Source organism: Aulonocara stuartgranti (genome assembly GCF_965226115.1).
Source record: "Aulonocara stuartgranti genome assembly, chromosome: 10".
Taxonomy (NCBI): Eukaryota; Metazoa; Chordata; class Actinopteri; order Cichliformes; family Cichlidae; genus Aulonocara; species Aulonocara stuartgranti.
Genome location: NC_138946.1, coordinates 17,716,016 through 17,737,240, shown reverse-complemented (window position 1 = coordinate 17,737,240; position 21,225 = coordinate 17,716,016). Strand labels below are relative to the sequence as shown.

General features: G+C 40.3%; 1 protein-coding gene across 3 annotated transcripts; it reads left to right on the top strand.

Moving 5' to 3' along the window:
- The first annotated feature begins 346 nt into the window (after nucleotides 1-346).
- On the top strand, nucleotides 347-15,235 carry trim3b (tripartite motif containing 3b). Of its 3 annotated transcripts, none has more exons than XM_082547880.1 (17): nucleotides 347-548; nucleotides 4,251-4,426; nucleotides 6,311-6,440; nucleotides 6,549-6,659; nucleotides 6,813-6,964; nucleotides 7,116-7,296; nucleotides 7,513-7,614; nucleotides 7,801-7,899; nucleotides 8,408-8,560; nucleotides 8,924-9,302; nucleotides 9,810-9,913; nucleotides 10,025-10,192; nucleotides 10,353-10,521; nucleotides 11,270-11,311; nucleotides 12,014-12,084; nucleotides 12,200-12,340; nucleotides 12,443-15,235. In XM_082547880.1, the coding sequence occupies exons 2-17, from the start codon at nucleotides 4,293-4,295 to the stop codon at nucleotides 12,593-12,595; spliced, it is 2,289 nt and encodes a 762-aa protein (XP_082404006.1). In that variant the 5' UTR covers nucleotides 347-548; nucleotides 4,251-4,292; the 3' UTR covers nucleotides 12,596-15,235. The 3 variants fall into 3 exon arrangements, with proteins under 3 accessions (XP_082404006.1, XP_082404007.1, XP_082404008.1); XM_082547882.1 differs by lacking the exon at nucleotides 347-548 and adding an exon at nucleotides 4,601-5,139 and having other exon boundaries at nucleotides 4,317-4,426; XM_082547881.1 differs by lacking the exon at nucleotides 11,270-11,311.
- The last annotated feature ends 5,990 nt before the right edge of the window (nucleotides 15,236-21,225 follow it).

Below are 21,225 nucleotides of genomic sequence, written 5' to 3'. Positions count from 1 at the left end.
GATGGCCAAGTAATGACATAATTCCTCATAACTGGATACTAGATTATACAAATATAACATATATTCTAATCATTGTGCAAAGTATTTCACAAATTTAATTATTACTCAGCAGGACTTTTGTGCAACATGTTCTTTGGATTTTAAGATTTTCTGTCCAACACTCACACCCCCCAGTCCAGCGCAAATTGTTGGCCCATGATGCAATACATCTTGCTTGCTGGTTTAGGTTTCCCAGCCAATCAGAGCACAGCAGTAGGAGGGCATAGAGTGAGCTCATGCTTGTAAACGGCACTGACAGTAGGAGGGACTTTCAATTTACAGTCCCACCCTTTGTTGTCATCCCCGCTCAGCCCTCTTCAGTGCGTGTGCCTTGCATGGAAAAGGGAAAAGCGAGAGAAGGAAAAGGGAAAAGGAAGAGCGGTCAGAGGAGAGAGACTAGAAGGCAAGAGTGTGTGACTCAGGGCGTGTGCTGGTTCTTGAGTGCTACAGTGGCTTAACACAGAGTTGCCATGAAGTCTTCTAGACAGATGTACTCCACTTCACCGACAGTAGGTAGTGTCTCTGTCGACTTTGTGTTTGTTTGTTTTTGTTTTCATGTCCGTGTGTGTGTGTGTGTGTGTGTGTAACTTTACAGTATCAGCTCACCTGTCATCACAGTGGAGTGTTGGTGTTTTGTGTGTTTACACAGGCTGTCAGCTCTTATCTGTTGGTGTTGCACAGGTGTATCACAGTGAGAAGACAGCAGAGAGTATCATACTTCTCCTGCATTATTTCTCTGGCCTGTTAAAATGTCTCGCGCTCTAACCCATCTCTCTCCCACCATGCTTCTTAAGCGAGAAGAAGACATTTGATATCCCGTCTTGCCACTTTTTCAGGTTTATCTGCATGTGTGTTCTGTAAGAGAGAGTTCACCCAAACTGTGAGGATCCTGTGGTACGGTAAAGCACCAGCAGAGGTTTCGGTCGTGAATGAGACGAAGAACATGGTCTCTTTTGTGTTCTGTAAAGCCAACAGTAAACAGAACGTGACACATGCGCTTAAGCGCACACACAAAAACAATTAGCTCAGCACTCAAATACTATAATACTGCGAGTTTGGGGAATTACTTAATCTAAGGTCACCAGCAGCATTGCTGCTATTATTACTGTGTTTATAATGGCCAGGAGAATTATGACACATTTTTGCTTTTATGGTATTAGTTGGCAGCTCTCTCAAAGACGCGTCCTCTTCATGCATAATTTTTCTTCATGCATCCTGAATGTGTTTGGCTTTATCCCATCCCAGTGCCTTTAACTGCTGAGTTTAAATTCTAAATCTGCTTCCCTTCACTCACTTTAAAGCCTGTCAGTTAAAAACTGGTCATGGATACTTTAGACCATCAAAATTAAGCATCGTGGCCTACTTAGGAGTTTAAGTGAGCATGAATGAAGATGGGGCCCGTGTCAAAACTTGGTCTGCTGAATTCATGTAACCGTGTACACGCACGAGTGTATTCATTCATGTGCATCCACGGCGGTCAAATCTTCTTGATGTTACAGCGTTTGCTTTTCATGTCTCCATCAAGTTCATTTTAAAGCTCGAAAGTGCAAAAGGTTTGCCTCAGCTATAGTTTAGATACAAAAAAAAAAAAAAAAAACATGTTAAATTAAGTTTCTTTTTTGAAAGTTGCATCATCTCACACTGCTACTTTAATCTTTATTCCAGTGTTTTAAGGAAGAGTACTTATTATTTGGCACTTTTCAGACTCCGCATTCTTCTTTCACAGCGGTCCACCCAAGAAAAGTGCTGTGAAACCAGCAGTAGATGAATGGACACAAATCACCTCACTGTCCTGCTGTCCCGAGGACCGGTGGTCTTATTTTAGCCTCACTGTCATTGCTTCCTCGTCTAGTCACTAATACACGAGTCTAAATTTAGACAGACGTCATAACAGATGATATTAGTATCGGTGTTTTCTAGTACAGAAAAACAGAATGACGGAGAAGTGTGAGAACTGTGCTGAAGAACTGAATACATCCTGTAGTTGATCCCCCCATTATTTCTACACTCGGGAGACATTCCAGCTTCTTTTCATTGGAGTCCAGCAGAGACAACTAGATACTCTTGAAATGCCGGTTTAAAGCAGAGGACTTATGGAGAACAATGCATATTTCGATTTAGACAAAACATAAGCTACTTACCGCTAATCATTTCCGTTTGACACCCTGCATGTCTTTAACCCGAGTAAAAATGTGACATGTTGTTCTTGGAGTTGATGGCTTAAGATGTGACCTTTACCCTCCCAGTGTGGGGACTGTATGTCATTGGATCCTCTGTGCAAAGACTGGAAAGATACAGCTTGGCTTTTACCCACTCTGGTGTGTGAGTGTCCGTGCGCGTGCTCATGCTCGGTGGGCAACAACTAACAATAGGACACGAGCGGAGATGGGACAGGGGATTGAGAGCTGTATTAGATCCAACAGCGACAGATGTGCAGACAGGAGGGAAAGTCTGGTGGGGGGATAATGATAGTCAGTGTGTGTCTGTGTGTGTGTGTAATGTTTATAACTGCTTTCCTATCATTGTGTCATGAATCGCTGTGTGGCAGGCAAGCAGGAGTGGTGGACCCAAAATGCAGAACTCAGACACGGAAGTGAAACTTAAGGCGCAGCTTTATTGCTGGGAAAAACCTCGTACAAACTAAACTCACCAAAAGAAAACCAAAAGTCAGAACAGAGGAACCAAGGACTGAAACACTGGAAAGAAACACTAAACTGGAGCAGGAGACCAAACACTAGGAACATAGAAGCAGAACACACAGCTAGTTGAGGGTACGACGCGACACTGACACAGAGAAACACAGGGCTTAAATACACAGACGGCAGAAATCAAGGGATGAGAGACAGGAGGGGAACACACCTGGGAGAAATCACAGCTGACGAGACAGGGGAAACGTAAACTGAGCACACTCACATATGACACAAACCTTCACAATAAAACAGGAAACTCAGACACATGGAACCAGACAAGACATGAACTAACCAGACAGATTCACAAACAGATGGGGTGACACCATAGACAGAGACAGACTCAAAGGCAGACCAAATATAACACACAGAACTCAAACAATAATAATCATCATCATCATAAACTAGAAAATGATAACTAAAAGCGCTGGGTCACCGACCCAGGACCATGACACATTGTGTATTTACTTGAGGCATGTACTACTCTTCGCTCACCCCTCCATCTGTATGAGCACATGAGTGCATGCCTGATGCATGAATAATGCATGTGCTGACCTACTGAGAAAATGTGGCTGGATTCATTGCTGTTAGCAACAGAGAGATGAAAATGATATGAACAGCATTCAACAAAAGTGCAAATTCAAGCCATGCATCAAGTCAAGCTATGTGGTTATGACCTCTTGTTACGTATGTACAATATTTGCACTGGATGCTTGTTTTCAGTTAACACCTGATCTTGCAAGCGATGCTTCACTAGCATTTTTTTACTGCTGTAATTAATTTTGCCGTATTTGCTGACCTTGCACTGCTGAATGTGAAAGTGGGCCATGTGGAGGCAGCAGGGGTTTGTGTTGCTAGGCAAAATATCCATACCTTGCATCATATATATAGCTTTTTTTTCCTAATGTGAGAACAATAACAGACTTCTCTGTTCTGGTCACCCTACAGTTGGTTTCTGGCTTTCATGTAACTTCTACCTACAGAGGTGTGCTGTTTGCTGTGAATGTGAAAATGTAGCTGTGTGGTTCATAAAATAAGAAATTAAGCCTATTCCAGCTTAAACGTCTTATGTTTTGTTTTTTTGTATGTTCAAAACTACGACTGTTTCAATGGATTATTGTGGATTTGTAAAAAAAACCCAAAAAAACAACCCTTTTGTTGAGTGCTTACTTGCTCGTTACAAAGCCTTTTCTTTCTTACGCCTTCTTTGCTTATTTTTGTATTTTATAACTTTAATGTGTTACTCACGCATTTGGCCATAATGGTTCATGTGCATCTGCTGAGCATGAACTGCAAGCCTCTTTCAGCTCTCTTTCAGATGACGTTGCTCTGGTATTAACCTAGAAATAACTGCATAACAGTGTGCTTGTTCTGATCAAGGCATTAAACAGCTTTGTTTTGCTTTGGTTCCTGGTACCTTCTCTGAAAAGTTTGCTGAACAATAGCTCAGCAAAGAAGACCAAAGAAAAAGCTGGAGTGCAGCATTTTTCTTTAATATTTTCATCTTTCTCTTTCTCTTGTTAGGTTAACTGCTGTCGTTGTCCGTGGCTTTAAATTTCCTTTGCCATGGCCAAGCGCGAGGCTGGAAGTACCAGCCCTGTGGTGCGTCAGATAGACAAGCAGTTTCTGGTCTGCAGCATCTGCCTGGATCATTACCGCAACCCCAAGGTCTTGCCCTGCCTGCACACCTTCTGTGAAAGGTAACTAATGTTTGTGCTGTCTGCGTCAATGACACCGGTCAGGAGTCCTAATTACTGCTGCTCGCACTGTCTGCTGCATGTAGCTATTTCTGGCCATTCAAAGGAGCTACAGTACATTGTTTACCATACCTGTCTCTCTTCTAGTAAATCCTGTCTCTTACCCTGTTATCATAGAATTCCTGTCATACCTACACGCTGGCCAATAGAGGAACCTCGTCTATTGCAAATCCCTACACACAATTAAAAAGCTCAGAGCGCTTCTCGTCACTGACGCTGCTGGGATAAGTGCATTCCTCAGCATCAGGGACTGTCAAGGACTGCAGTCTGAAAAAAGGCTCACTGTTGAGAGACACAATTACAGTGGCTCAATCCACAGTTTCTTGGGAAGGATGACACCCCCTCAGGTGACAATGCTAGAGCCGAGCCAAGCAGGAGGAAGCTTTTTGAAAGCTTGTTGTGGGTCATGGTGGGAGGATGGAGAATGAAGAAGGGGCATATTGTTGGCTGCAGAAGAAAACCAGGATTATGTTTCAGACTGGTTTGCTCCTAAACCCACGATCTACCAAATATTTATCGAATGGCTTTTTAAAAGCCACACAGTATGAGATAATTCTCTTTTTTTCCCCCATGCAGTCTGAGCTGCATTTGCCCACCGGAGGGCAAGTTTAATCCCTGGTTTAACTGGATAGCATGTGATGTGGAGTCCTGCTGAGGTGAACAGATTTTTGTCTAGGGCTATACGCAATATTTCCAGACAGATGTTTTAATGCTGGGGTGGGTTTATGTACTTTAAAGAGGGGTGTGGTGCAAACCCCCGCTGGGCCTATTCCTTTTGGGAGGGTGTTACTTTGCTTCATTTTGCTCCCGATGTCCTTTGTATGTGATTGTCATTTTTGCATATAACCTCAGGATACGACTACTTCATAATATAGAAATGATGCCAAAATAATTACATTTTACAACAACAGTAAAAGCAATTAGAATAGATAAATAACATTTTCTTACCCTTGAATCCCTGCCTGCTGCTCCCAGCGGGCTTCATGTCTGATTTTTGACAAAATATTTGATAGAAAAAATGTTTTCGTTCAACCTCTCAGTTGTTCTCAGAAGCAGAAACAGGGAGGCTTGGCTGATACGAGCTTGTATGCTGTCATAAATTAAATATAATTGTTCCAGCATGCAGCCTAAGCAGCTGCCAAACATACTTTTGTAAAAACACAGAGACTTATCCTGAGAACTGACTCAGGGTTTCTTACTGTATTAATCGCCAAATCATTAACTACAGAAACTAAAGAAATACAGCTGTACATCACCTGAGGGTGGGCACCTGGGCTGTAGACAAGGAATGCATTGCAGTCTGCATACTGCACCTGAAAGTTACTGACTGGCTTTGGTTTTTTCCCTTGTTAGCGTCTAATGTTGTTGATACACTCCAGTGGGCTTGTTAACCAAACCTGGAAAAATCTTTAGCATGTAGAGCCAAGCAGGATAGATGTGACTACTAGCATGCGTGAAGCCAGGCCAGAATCCAAACTACACAAACGCACACATAGATGCACAAACAGAAAAAAGCCTTAAAAAATGCACTTCACATGTATTCATGATTGAACTGTTTTGCCTCTTAGTGACTCTGTTAGTCAAATTGATTTGCCAGATGCTCACTTACTCAAAGAGAGTGTACATGTTTTCTCTCAAGCCTGTGGGCTCTGTATTGATTTAAATCCACTCTATTGCCTTATTTGTTGTGACAGGAGCACTATTTAGGCACTGCCTCTCTTTATTATGTGATTGCTCTGTCTTCCTCACACCTTCCTCTTCTTTTTTTTTCTGCTGTATTGGTTATCTAAGTTTTATATTTATATATTTGTTGGCCTCTTCCTTCAGCTGTCTCCAGACCTACATTCCCCCTGAGTCTCTGACACTCTCATGCCCAGTGTGCCGGCAGACATCTATCCTGCCAGAGAAAGGAGTTTGTGCCCTGCAGAACAACTTCTTCATCACTAATCTTATGGAGGTTTGAAAACACAATGCATTAGCCAGATAATTCAAATGCGCATTACAAATAACAAAATAAAGAAATACCTCCTTGTTCCACACTGAATATAAGAATGTATTGCATTAGGTCCTTCAACGAGACCCAGAGTGCTCGCGGCCAGAGGCCTGCAGTGTGTTGGAATCAGTCAGTGCTGCAGCTGCAGGGAAGCCGCTCTGCTGCCCAAACCACGAAGGAAAGGTGAGAAGCTCTTTTGAGATATGCTACTCAAGTCATCACCTTACCTAAATTCCTTTCCATGTTATTTCAAGCAGTAATTGGTGTAAAAGGAACTGAATGTTACATTAATTTCTTTTTTTGCAAGAGAATGACTCGCTCTGTCTCCCTCTGCAGGTGATGGAGTTCTACTGCGAGTCATGTGAGACAGCCATGTGTTTGGAGTGCACAGAGGGCGAGCACAGGGAGCACATGACTGTTCCTCTGCGGGATGTGGTGGAACAGCACAAGGCTACGCTGAAGACACAGCTGGATGCCATACACAGCAGGTGGGGGTCTTGATACCTCGGGAAAGCTTTAAGCAGCTTAAGCATTTGGTCCAGACCTTAGGCGATCTGTCCACACTGTGCCTCATCTGTCAGACATTTTCATTGTGTTCAGCTGCTATGGAATACATTTTCACCTTGTTTCATGTTGCAGGCTACCTCAGTTAACAGCAGCCATTGAGCTGGTGAGTGAGATCTCTCGACAGCTGAGTGAAAGGAAGAATGAGGCAGTAGCGGAAATTACAAGTACATTTGAAGAGCTGGAACAGGCGCTGCATCAGCGCAAGACGGCCCTCATCACAGACTTGGAGAATATCTGCAGTACCAAGCAGAAAGTTAGTTGATGACCAGTTCATTCACTCATGTATATGCACATGCATATGTTTTTGTCCTTAATACCAGAGATTTATTGCTTTCTTGACATTTAATTCCTAATTTTCCTCTTTTTTAATGTATTCAGCTGCTTTTTCTCATCTTCAGTATTGTTTTAACATGCTCTACTGACCCTCCTGTGTCTGTTTTCTCTTATTCCTTCTCATTCTTGAGCACAGGTCCTGCAGGCCCAGCTTTCAGCTCTCCTCCAGGGGAAGGAACATATTCAGAGCAGTTGCAGTTTCACAGAGCAAGCTCTCAGCCATGGTAGTGCTACTGAGGTGGGCAGGCAAATTTTTATATACCAGCAACCTGTCAAACAGGATTATAGGATTTGACTCTCAAGTTTCATGCAGCAATGTAGCAGAATGTCTGTTCTGCAGTAGTTATATTGTTCTGTATTAAAAGGTACAGATGGGGGGGAAGGACTTTAAATAAAATACAGTATGCATCTCCTGTAAGAATAGGTGCTGCTGGTTCAGAAGCAAATGAGTGAGCGAGTAAACGCGCTGGCCAGACATGACTTCCCAGAGAAACCTCATCAGAATGCACACCTGGACTGCCAGGTAACGACTGCTGTCTGTTGTGACCTCTGTTTTTATTGTGGTGGTTTGACTGATTCTCCTACATTGTCGCATCGCAGGTCTGCGTGAGTCCTGTCGAAACTTTTTATTTTTCACGTGACTGTAATTTGACTACATGTATAACAAGCAGTACTCAGAAAGGACAAATCTCCACCAAGGCAGCTCAATCTGTGGGCAGTGTTTACTTTTATAGGATTTTTTTTATATATTCAGTTTGTTTTCTTTTTTTAAATGTAATGAAAGAAGCTTGTAGTGCAGCAAAAGTAATATTTACAATTCCCATATACCAGCAGATTGAACAGCAGGCATGCAATGCTACAAAAACATTACCTCCTCGGTGTGGGTAATAAAACAAATGTATAAACCCAGTCGTAAAGTACCATTAGCTTGTTAGTAGTTACCAGCTGCAGACACAGAAAGACTTAATAATAAAAAATAATAATAAAAAGTATTAAGAAACTCAAAAATTCAAATGTGCTGTGTGTTCAAGGTGGAGACCGAGGGCCTGCGGCGCTCCATCCAGAACCTGGGTGTTCTCCTCACCACAGCAGCTGTGGCTCACACTTCCGTGGCCACAGGAGAGGGCCTCCGCCATGCAGCAACTGGGCAACACCAAACTATTACTGTGACAACAAAAGACAAAGTACTGTCTCTGAATTATGTTGCTTTACTATCGTAATATTGTTCTGCTATATGTGTAAATTAAGCCATTTACTTTTTGCTTTGGCTCTAATGGGTTTACTGACATTTATTTGCTTTTCTTGTGTGTGGCTATTTCAATTTAGCTTTTCATTTTAATTCATAGCATTTATCAGAGTTCGTTTCCAAAAGTTATTTCACGGTGGCTACTCTGGTCACCGAGGCAATTTTCAGGGATTATTTTTATGAAAAGAAATCTATTATAAGCTTCTCATGCATGTGTGGAAAGTGCTTCTTTAGTGGCTGCCGTGTGAATATTGAAGATTTTGTGTTGTTCGGAAATTGACTCAGTGAACCCTATCTGCAGGATGGGGAGCTGGTGCGGACAGGAAACGCAGTTTTAAAAGCAGAGATAACGTCCGCTGATGGGAGCCGGGCTGCAGAGACGGAGATAACGGACAATAAGAATGGAACATACGAGGTGGGCTACACGTTACGCTCTGAGGGAGAGTACTCGTTTTCTTTGCTGCTGTACGGACAGCCGGTACGTGGCAGCCCTTTCCGACTGCGAGCAGTTAAGCCGTCAGATGTTCCGCAATCTCCAGACGATGTGAAGCGGAGGGTGAAGTCCCCCAGTGGCACGGCTGGCCACATACGGCAGAAGGCAGTGCGACGGCCTTCCAGTATGTACAGCACGACTAAGAAAAAGGAGAACCCCATTGAAGATGAGCTCATCTACAGAATGGGTAAGAGAGACACGGAAAAGCAAATTATGTCCTACACAAGTTACATTATCTTTGTTACAAATCAAGAATACTTATGTCATCATTTATTAGCTTCTAAGCCACAAGACAGGCTTTTAAATTGACACTCTCCGCTCCAGGCAGTTGCAATTTCCAGTTCATGCCAATAGACTACACAATAAAACTTTGATCTGGCTTGATTGTTTTATAGATTTTTTTTTATAGACAATTTGGCTTTGGCTGAGATAAAAAAAAATGTCACTGGCATTCAAAGGTTTTGCAACTTCTTCATATTATTTAATTCAAGCAAGTTTCTGTAATTTACTTTTGAACTCTTTTGCCGCTTTAAACAAACTTTCCCAAGCCTGGGAGACAGGAAATGAATCCAACAAAACGTATGTCATAGTTTGGTAAACGATCGGCATGAGTGCACAGTGTATAAGACTGGAGACTAATGTGAAAATGGTAAATGACACATTTCTTGAGTATTTGCCTTTTTTTTTCTGTCAGGTTCTCGGGGTAGAGAGAAAGGCGAGTTCACAAATCTCCAGGGGATCTCAGCCTCTAGTAATGGCAGAGTGGTGGTGGCTGACAGCAACAACCAGTGCATACAGGTGAGGCAGTGTAGCCACGTGTTTCACAGTGATTGCACAGAAGTGGATATTCAGACGAGTGTACTCTGCCGTACACTCTAAAACTGTTTGCTTTGATGGACCCAATTGCAGGTTTTCTCCAATGATGGCCAATTCAAGATGCGCTTTGGGGTCAGAGGTCGGTCTCCAGGGCAGCTGCAAAGACCAACGGGTGTCACTGTTGACATGAACGGTGACATTGTGGTGGCCGACTATGACAATCGGTGGGTCAGCATCTTCTCTCCTGATGGGAAGTTTAAGGTAAGATCTCTGTGCAGGCTGAACAGCACTAAATGCCTCATTTAAGGGTTGTTCATATGTGAAATCTATTAAAAAATAGTCTTTTGGTGTTTTTCTGCCTCACCATTTACCTTCAGCTTGAAAAAGTACTAAACTACTTTTTTGTCTCTCTGCATCACAGAATAAGATCGGTGCAGGACGGCTCATGGGTCCCAAGGGTGTGGCTGTGGATAAGAACGGACACATCATCACTGTGGACAACAAGGCTTGCTGCGTCTTCATCTTTCAATCCAATGGGAAACTTGTGACCAAGTTTGGAGGCAGAGGGACTTCTGACAGACAGTTTGCAGGTGAGAAGGAGGCAGCCACTGCCGGGGAGGAGACAAGCAAACATCTGTTATGAAATTTTGAATATTTGGCAAACTAATTAAAGTGAGTTAAAATATACTGAAAGAAATAAAAACACACTTCCATTATTTAGGATAACATTTTTTATACTTCTTTAAAGGAAAATAGCAAAGGTAAATATCTGACTGCACAACAGTGAAATGCATAAAAATCAAAGGTTAATTTATTAAAATAATTAATCATTAAGGGAAATATGGTTGGTATAAACTCAATGTGTAACATTCAAGTAAATTTCATTTGACCATATTCCATTAAATGTAATGTTGTACACTGTAGTTACATGGAAAATTTACATGTAATCAGATTACTTCATTTTATGCATAAATATTTTTTGAGTGTAAGTAACAGGATTGTTTTAGTAGACAGTAAATCAGGATTTTGAAAGTGTTTGCAATGTGTTTTTTATCATTGTTTAGTATTAGCAACTAAAAACCCTCATTGTGAGCACCATTACTAATGTAGGCGCAGTTTAAAGCGTCAGCTCTGGGCAGCAAACAGCATGAAGAATATTAAAGACAACACTGGCTGTGTGCCCGTAACTCCCACGGTATTACTGCATTAGCCGGGCAGCAGCACCCCCCTGCACCTCCCTGAGCTTTTTCTTCTTTGGATGTCTTTATCTCTGACTAGCTATTTTTTTTCCTTCCTTTCTTTCTTTCTTTCTGTTCTTCCTTCTGTTTTCCAACTCAGAAAAACTTGGCCCAAACATAAATAAATCTGGCTCAGTTTTCAGTAAGTACTAAGTGTGGCCTTGCTGCAACCTTAATCCCACAGTGCAGTGCCCTCTGTCTAACCCAAATCCGTGATCATGTGTCTGACCTCCTGAGATCTCTGATTGTTTAAAAAAAAAACCCTGCAGGATGAAGCTGTGCCTGTGCAGCAATGATCAGAGATGAGATTACATGCCATTGTAATAATTACATGAATCATAATTATTCTTTTTTAAGATAAGTTTGTTGTGTGTATTGTGCTTTGGGTGAAAAACGGCTATGAAAAGAGAGATCGGTGTGAATGAATTTTACTGTTTCCAATAACTCATTCTGTGGTATTTTAATATAATCAGTTTCGAGGTCTGCTTTTAATGATAAGTTAACTGGACGAGTAACCCAACCATCAGTGTAAGCACTGACAGTATGACTAAGACAATATAAATATTCTGTGATTGGGCAGTGCATGCATAACAATGATTTAGGCCTTGAGCCTCTCCATATAATTTAACTTTCAGTATTGACTTGAAATGTTGCATGAAAAGAAGCACAACATACTACTCGCATTCAATCAGAAGGGTTTCCTATTTTATAATTGCAGCTTTAGACAAACTATAGATGAAAACTACATTTAGTCAGCCTACTAACAGTGAAGCCAATGCATAAACAACAGGAAACAGTCTCTGCTTTAACTACCAACATAACCTGCTTCTGTCTCCTCATCCAGGCCCGCATTTTGTTGCCGTGAACAACAAGAATGAAATTATCGTGACCGATTTTCACAATCACTCTGTGAAGGTAAGAAAAAAAGACGACCTATGTCTGAGTTTGCCACCTTAGCTGTGATTTTTATTTTAAAGGGAGGCCGTGCACATGAAGATGCTGACCGAACTTTTCTGGCTTTTTGCCTCAGGTGTACAGCGCTGATGGGGAGTTCCTGTTCAAGTTCGGCTCTCATGGCGAAGGGAACGGCCAATTCAACGCTCCCACTGGCGTGGCTGTGGATGCCAATGGAAACATCATTGTAGCTGACTGGGGTAACAGCAGAATACAGGTGAGGCAGCTTGCAGTTTACGTGTAGATGTAATTTTAACGCCGTTGCTGTGTTTTGTTGTGACAGAATTGCTGAAAATTCTGACCTTTTTTTCTGCATCAGGTGTTTGACAGCACAGGGTCCTTCTTATCCTACATTAACACTTCGGCAGACCCGCTGTACGGCCCCCAGGGCCTAGCGCTCACCTCAGATGGACACGTGGCTGTTGCAGACTCTGGCAATCATTGCTTTAAAGTTTACAGATATCTGCAGTAGACTGAGGGGAAGATGTCGCCGCCACCACCAACTCCTGCTTTAAAAAGCAATGTCACATATTTCTTGCAGAGAAAAAGTTGCAACATGCCTGCACACTTCCCAGAGGCTCCATGTCCACAAATTAATTTCCTGTTCATTTTGTCTGTAAATACTTCAAGGATTTAATGTCCAGAAATGATATTAAGAACGAACTTCCAAAACATGCAATTTTAATGTTTTCAAAGACAAAATTGGCTAGATATCACAAAAACTACTGACTACTGCAAGAACAGAAACCATAATTACTGAAACGGCAGTGAGTTCTTGGATTACTTCTATTTTTAAAAACAATCAAGCAGGTAAACATATCTCATATAGAGACTTTCAAATACTTGCGTTTTTTTTTTTTTAAAGAATGTGAGACAGCCTCTGCTCAACTATACACCTGCAAAGTTAGATGACTACATCTTGTACAGTCGCGTTGTTGTTACATGGCTAAATAGGTCCATAGACAGACATGCATATATCAAAAACACCTAAACAATCAATTAGGCATGTCTATATTTTGTCATTCTTGGTTTGTCTAACTTTAACTTTCCATAAAGCTGAGCTATAATGCTTCTCTCCACCTCATGTTTTTATTCTCGGACTCTACTAGAGTAGCTTTGCATGATTCTGTCTGAAACAAGCTGTTTTAGTTTGAGGTTTGAGATGGGCTTTATCAGCAGATGGGCAGTGTTGCGCTTCTCACAGAGCTGCGTGCCTGAAAATCAATAATTCAATTTTGGTACCTAAAAATTTCAGCTTAATAACTTGAAATGTCAAGTTATTGAGGGAAACAGAGTGCTTTAGGCAGCTAGAAGCCTGAGCTATTAGCGCATGGGAATTATTTGCACAAACACTTGGCTAAATTTGTGATTAGTATCAATGTCACAGTAAAAAAAAAAGTTTGTGTGTGTGTGTGTGTGTATGAATGACATAGATTAGGTATAAGCATAATAGTTTACTCTGATTGGCTTAGAGCCTAAAACTAACCAACTATCGACAGGAAAAAATGAACAGGAAATTAACCCCTGGCTCAAAGGCCTTTTAGCTCTATTCCCCAAGTGTATCTTCACAGCCTGTCAGTCTTAAATTGTTTTGGCAATGCAGATGGGCAACACTCAGTATCCAGCAAACAAGGCAACGCAATGAAGATTCCCTGTTTCCTGAAAGGAACATGATGCTTTATGAGTAAAAAAAAATGCTCAGGTCTTTCCTTGAACAACGTTGCATGTTCGTGTGCTCTGAAAATGATCTTCTTGTCACTGCCTTACAATATTCATCAGCGAACTCTGCAGAAACTTCAGGAATGTGTTGTTTTAAAAGGAACTGCTTATCATTCTCATTCTGCACCTTATCAGTCTGACATGATCACTGCACAATTAAAATTATTCTTATCATTGTTTTTTTTTTTTTTTTCTATTTAGCCATAAGATGAGTTTACGTATATGCAAGTTGTTTCATTTTGGGATCCAAAGACAAGCATCAAAAAGCACAGTAGTTAAAAAAAAAGGCTAAATATCTGAACCAGCTCCCCTTCACCCTAAAGTCGGAGCCCTACTAGCAAAACAAAATAATAGTAACTAGTCCTTGCACTTTCGTATATTCATACCTACAATTCACTGTAGTTGTGCATATGCACATTTACACGTATGTATATATTTATACATATATATATGGATTTGGTGTCTATATAGCCTACATATTCCAGCACTTAAACAGAAACAAGGTCACGCCAAGTAGTTAACTGAATGAATGAAACATCAGTGGAACAAAGTTGTAATAAGTACATATTATTTGCTGTATTCTTTTTTTTTCCTTTTTGCAAAAGAATTTATTTATTTACAAATTTCTTTTCTACATAATTTGTTTGACAAATTATTTTTCTAATTGGTCGGTTTGAACCTTCTCCTCCTCTTTGCCAAACTTAGCTATACCATTGTAACTTGTAGCACTCAAAGCTGTTTTCTGTTTTTGACTCTTCCCGGTCAAACAGTGACGTTTCCTTCTGCCAAAACCTATTGTTGTAAGTTGCTGTTGAACATTGCACAGAATACAAATAATGAGAGTTATATAGTTTGCAAGAGTAATATATGCCTCTATGTATAGTTCATTTTGACATAATCAGAACGTGTACTGTATATTACAATCATATTCCTGTTGTAGCTGACAAGCACTTTTATCGTGGATTTTCCAGGATTTGTATTCATTTGCTCTGTAGTTCAATGTTTAGAGGTTTTTGTTTTTTTGTGCGTGTGGCTCTTACAAAAACACCAGCTAATATGCAGTGACACAAAATCATCTCTCACCTGTGTTTTAGAAATACTGTCTGTCCCCCAGTACTGACTCATTCTGATTTTCCATCTGCATTTCCTATTTATTGGAAAACTGACAGATTGAGCTAAACTTCCCTTCTCACTAGACTGTATTTATTCTTTTTGTTGTTGCTTTTAACTGTCAAAAGACATGTGGGGGGAAAACTGAAGCACACAGTATTAATAAAATGACATAAACTTTTGTGTATACAACTGTGTACTACAAGAGGCCATTTACAAGTAATCAGTCCGTTCATGTATCACGGGGAAGGTATGATTGTAAATTAAAGAATGACTAAACTACTGCAAATTGCCTGCTTTGTATAACTAAACTTTAGTTTATGTATTATACAGTAGACTCATTTTTACAGTGAATTTTCAGTTGTTTTCCTTTGTTTCTTGGCCAGATTAGATATCAGCATCTCTCTTCATGCCTACTTTGCCTACTATGCCAGTTGTTGTTTTTTTCCTGATGTCAAATAAGATAAAATGTCACTTGCCTGCTTCTTGGCTTCTACTGGCTTGGCATTTGCAATAATGTTAAAAGAACTCGACATCACTGGGACTTAAGACCTGAGAATCATATTCTCACGGCTTTTTTTTGCACAGAAAAATGTTACGTAATACTTTATAAAACACATTTACAATACACTGACACGAAGCCTCTCAAGAGACCTTTGTATAAATCAAATGAGTCATAACAGCCCGGCCTTTCCAGTTTCTTGCAAGACACCCCAGCAGCCAATAACTTTTAAGCATTTGATGAATCAGTCTCTGCTGGTGTATAACAAGTGTTTGCTACACACCAGGCATTCAGTGGTGCAGTGTATAAATAGATTCTTAAATATAAGGTTAGATTAAAACTATCTCCTGGTAAAGCTATTTAAAAAAGATTGGCTAGAGTGAATAAATATTAACCTCTAACCTTTAAAATAAATAAATAAAGAAAATAATAATCATAATAATATCAGCTTAATCTGAATAAAACCCTGCCAGAAGAAAACTTTAATCAGCAATGGTTCTCTGAAGTATTACTTCAAGTATGCATGTGATTGTCAACCTAAACACATTTGTATGGCCGTCATGAAACCCAAATTATTTTAAGTCAAGAACAAGTAAGAGTCATCATCAAAGAAAGGAGGACACAATAAGAACAGCCTTCTCACCTCTTCCTTAAATGTTCTTGCAGAATGAAATTAGCAATACCACACCCAATTTCAAGATTAGGGAACGGAAGGATGAAAATGGCAAGCAGCCTGTTTTGTTAGTAGAATGAACCAAAGCTATTAGCATTTTTATCAGCTGGATGTAATAACTCAGCGTAAATGAAAGCTGATGAAAACGATACAGTCATGGTAAACAAAAATGACCTTTAAATTTAAAAAGTGTAAGTCTTAAAAGTAAAACCTCAGATAAACTACAAAATGGCCTTCCACCCAACCGCAGGAACAGCATGGGGAAAACATAAGTACACACTTAATGCTTTCATAGGAATTAAGGGGTCATACAAAAGTTTTAAAAGTCTGGAGAGTCTGTTAGGTCTTTTCCACTGCGGTAAAGTGAGCCGTCATTTGTGAGCCGCGGTCAAGCCAGCCGCCTCCTATCCGCCGCATAAATTTCCTTGCGCTTTTACACCAGTCTTTACGGTAGCGCCTTTTCGCTTTATATCCTGATTGAAAGCCTAGACTCGCGCACACACGCACGCGCGTGAACAGTCACACGCGCGCGCGCACACAAATTACAATGGAACAGCTCAATACAGCCATCGTGACAGTCTGGTTGCATATTCAAAAATTCATTAAAAATCATTCTTAAAAGTTGATGCCAAGCTTTCAACACAATCCTCTTCTCGGACACCTACTTTACCTCTGGGCCAGTTTTTACCCAGATTTACTGTAATATTACTCAGAAATCACAGTAAACTCATATTCAGTGCAATACAGTCAATGCACTACAATTATGTTTATTTCAAAAATTCATTAAAAGTCATCCTGAATAGTTGAGGTCCAACTTTCAACACATCCCTCCTCTGGGACACCTACTGTACCTGTGTGCCAATTTTCATCCAGATTTACTGTAGAATTCCTCAGAAATTAAAGGGTACTTGTATTCAATGCAATACAGTCAATACAATAGAATTATGTCAATTTTCAGAAATTCATTAAAAATCATCCTGAGTAGTTGATGTCCAACTTTCAACACATCCCCCCTCTGGGACACCTACTGTACCTGTGTGCCAAGTTTCATCCAGATTTACTGTAGAATTCCTCAGAAATTAATGGAAACATTTATTCAATCTAATACAGCCAATACACTACAATTGTGTCAATTTTCAAAAATTCATTAAAAATCATCCTGAGTAGTTGATGTACAACTTTCAACACATCCCTCCTCTAGGACACCTACTGTACCTGTGTGCCAAGTTTCATCCAGATTTACTGTAGATTTCCTCAGAAATTAAAGGGTACATGTATCCAATGCAGTCAGCCAATACAATTTAATTATGTCAATTTTCAAAAATTCATGAAAAATCATCCTGAGTAGTTGATGTCCAACTTTCAACACATCCCCCCTCTGGGACACCTACTGTACCTGTGTGCCAAGTTTCATCCAGATTTACTGTAGAATTCCTCAGAAATTAATGGAAACATTTATTCAATCTAATACAGTCAGTACAATAGAATTATGTCAATTTTCAAAAATTCATTAAAAATCATCCTGAGTAGTTGATGTCCAACTTTCAACACATCCCTCCTCTAGGACACCTACTGTACCTGTGTGCCAAGTTTCATCCAGATTTACTGTAGAATTCCTCAGAAATTAATGGAAATATTTATTCAATCTAATACAGCCAATGCACTACAAATGTGTCAATTTTCAAAAATTCATTAAAAATCATCGTGAGTAGTTGATGTCCAACTTTCAACAGATTCCTTCTCTGGGACACCTACTGTACCTGTGTGCCAGGTTTCATCCAGATTTACTGTAGAATTCCTCAGAAATTAATGGAAACATTTATTCAATCTAATACAGCCAATGCACTACAAATGTGTCAATTTTCAAAAATTCATTAAAAATCATCCTGAGTAGTTGATGTCCAACTTTCAACACATCCCTTCTCTGGGACACCTACTGTACCTGTGTGCCAATTTTCATCCAGATTTACTGTAGAATTCCTCAGAAATTAAAGGAAACTTATATTCAATTCAATACAGTCAATACAATAGAATTATGTCAATTTTCAAAAATTCATTAAAAATCATCCTGAGTAGTTGATGTCCAACTTTCAACACATCCCTCCTCTGGGACACCTACTGTACCTGTGTGCCAAGTTTCAGCCAGATTTACTGTAGAATTCCTCAGAAATTAAAGGGTACTTGTATCCAATGCAGTCAGCCAATGCAATTTAATTATGTCAATTTTCAAAAATTCATTAAAAATCATCCTGAGTAGTTGATGTCCAACTTTCAACAGATTCCTTCTCTGGGACACCTACTGTACCTGTGTGCCAGGTTTCATCCAGATTTACTGTAGAATTCCTCAGAAATTAATGGAAACATTTATTCAATCTAATACAGCCAATGCACTACAATTGTGTCAATTTTCAAAAATTCCTTAAAAATCATCCTGAGTAGTTGATGTCCAACTTTCAACACATCCCTCCTCTGGGACACCTACTGTACCTGTGTGCCAAGTTTCAGCCAGATTTACTGTAGAATTCCTCAGAAATTAAAGGAAACTTATATTCAATTCAATACAGTCAATACAATAGAATTATGTCAATTTTCAAAAATTCATTAAAAATCATCCTGAGTAGTTGATGTCCAACTTTCAACACATTCCTCCTCAGGGACACCTACTGTACCTGTGTGCCAGGTTTCATCCAGATTTACTGTAGAATTCCTCAGAAATTAATGGAAACATTTATTCAATCTAATACAGCCAATGCACTACAATTGTGTCAATTTTCAAAAATTCCTTAAAAATCATCCTGAGTAGTTGATGTCCAACTTTCAACACATCCCTCCTCTGGGACACCTACTGTACCTGTGTGCCAAGTTTCAGCCAGATTTACTGTAGAATTCCTCAGAAATTAAAGGAAACTTATATTCAATTCAATACAGTCAATACAATAGAATTATGTCAATTTTCAAAAATTCATTAAAAATCATCCTGAGTAGTTGATGTCCAACTTTCAACACATTCCTCCTCAGGGACACCTACTGTACCTGTGTGCCAGGTTTCATCCAGATTTACTGTAGAATTCCTCAGAAATTAATGGAAACATTTATTCAATCTAATACAGCCAATGCACTACAATTGTGTCAATTTTCAAAAATTCCTTAAAAATCATCCTGAGTAGTTGATGTCCAACTTTCAACACATCCCTCCTCTGGGACACCTACTGTACCTGTGTGCCAAGTTTCAGCCAGATTTACTGTAGAATTCCTCAGAAATTAAAGGAAACTTATATTCAATTCAATACAGTCAATACAATAGAATTATGTCAATTTTCAAAAATTCATTAAAAATCATCCTGAGTAGTTGATGTCCAACTTTCAACACATTCCTCCTCAGGGACACCTACTGTACCTGTGTGCCAGGTTTCATCCAGATTCACTGTAAAATTCCTCAGAAATTAAAGGACATTTATATGCAATTCAATACAGCCAATACACTACAATTATGGAAATTTCAAAAATTCATTAAAAATCATCCATAATAGTTGAGGTCCAACTTTCAACACTTTCTTACTCTGGGCATCCTACTGTACCTCTGGGCCAAGTTACATCTCAATTCACTGTAATCTTTATCAAAAATTGAAAGAACAATTATATGTCAATGCTGGATGTGTGTCCTTTCAAAGTGACACTAAATAACAGAACTCAGGCACATCAGGGAATAATCCAAAAGGCGGATTTATTAAACAAAAACAACATACAAAATATCTCTAACCCATACTACATAACCTAAAAAGAAACAAAGGGACACTTAGAAGCACAAGGAAACAATACTGAAAGGGCAAGAGACACAGTCCAAACATAATCCACAACTAAAATGCCAAAAGAACAAGTCATCCCACATAGCAGACGGGTCTTGCCTGGATCTGGTGTCAAGCCGGCACTGCTGGCTGACTTCTGGCATGGTAAGATGGCACTGTTTATGTGATGGCATGCCACATTTGGCCTGATTGGGTGAATGTGACATGTTGTATAGAGCACTTTGAGTAATATGGGTGAGTAAAAAAGTGCTGTATAAGAATCAGTCCATTCACTGTCTGAACAGAGTTTCGTCATGTTACTTTTGCACTATTATGTTCCAGCACATGTTGTTATTACATGGCTTACATGGCTAAGGTACACATTAGGCTGACATCTGGGGCCAGAGCTGAAACTGTTCTGGGCCAGCACAGGGCCAGCAGTGTGTCTGCAACTGGCCTTGTGCTGGCTCATCAGAATCAGAATCAGAATCAGAATCAGAATGGGGTTTATTGCCAAATGTTGAGCAGGTTTACAACATTAGGAAATTGCTGCGGTGCTTCAGTGCAAACATGGTGTCATAAATAACACTTAAATAGACATGGCAAAATTAAAAGTAGGGATAAGAATTAAAAGTGCTACGTGGAAAGATATGTGCATGCGATATACATGAGATATATACATGAGAGTAAGAATTAAGAGTGCTACGTTGAAAGATATATACATGAGTGCAGGTGGTGATCAGTGCCAAACATGGAATGATACAGTGAACACAGCGTAGGGTCATGTGTTAGTGGCGGGGACAGTCATATGGTTATTGTTCATGTGTCCAACAGCAGAGGGGAAGAAACTGTTCTTATGGCGAGAGGTTCTGGTGCGAATGGACCGGAGCCTCCTGCCTGAGGGGAGCAGGTCAAACAGACTGTGTCCAGGGTGAGAAGGGTCAGCTGAGATCCGAGCTGCACGCCGCAATGTCCTGGAGGTGTACAGGTCCTGCAAAGATGGGAGTCTGCAGCCAATCACCTTCTCAGCAGAGCGCACAACACGCTGCAGTCTCTGTTTGTCCCTGATAGTGGCTCCAGCGTACCACACGGTGATGGAGGAGGTGAGGATGGACTCAATGATTGCAGTGTAGAACTGCATCATCGTCCGTGTTGGCAGGTTGAATTTCTTCAGCTGCCTCAGGAAGTACATCCTCTGCTGGGCTTTCTTGATGACGGAGGTGATGGTGGGCTCCCACTTCAGGTCCTGGGTGATGGTGGTACCCAGGAAGCGGAATGAGTCCACAGAGGTGATGGGGGTGTCAGTCAGGATG

Bases quoted from the DNA above. Each gene is read 5' to 3' on its own strand.
- trim3b (XM_082547880.1), top strand. From the start codon at position 4,293: ATGGCCAAGCGCGAGGCTGGAAGTACCAGCCCTGTGGTGCGTCAGATA. The intron at 6,965-7,115 runs GTGGGGGTCTTG...TTCATGTTGCAG, and splicing joins CTGGATGCCATACACAGCAG to GCTACCTCAGTTAACAGCAG. The intron at 11,312-12,013 runs GTAAGTACTAAG...CTCCTCATCCAG, and splicing joins TAAATCTGGCTCAGTTTTCA to GCCCGCATTTTGTTGCCGTG.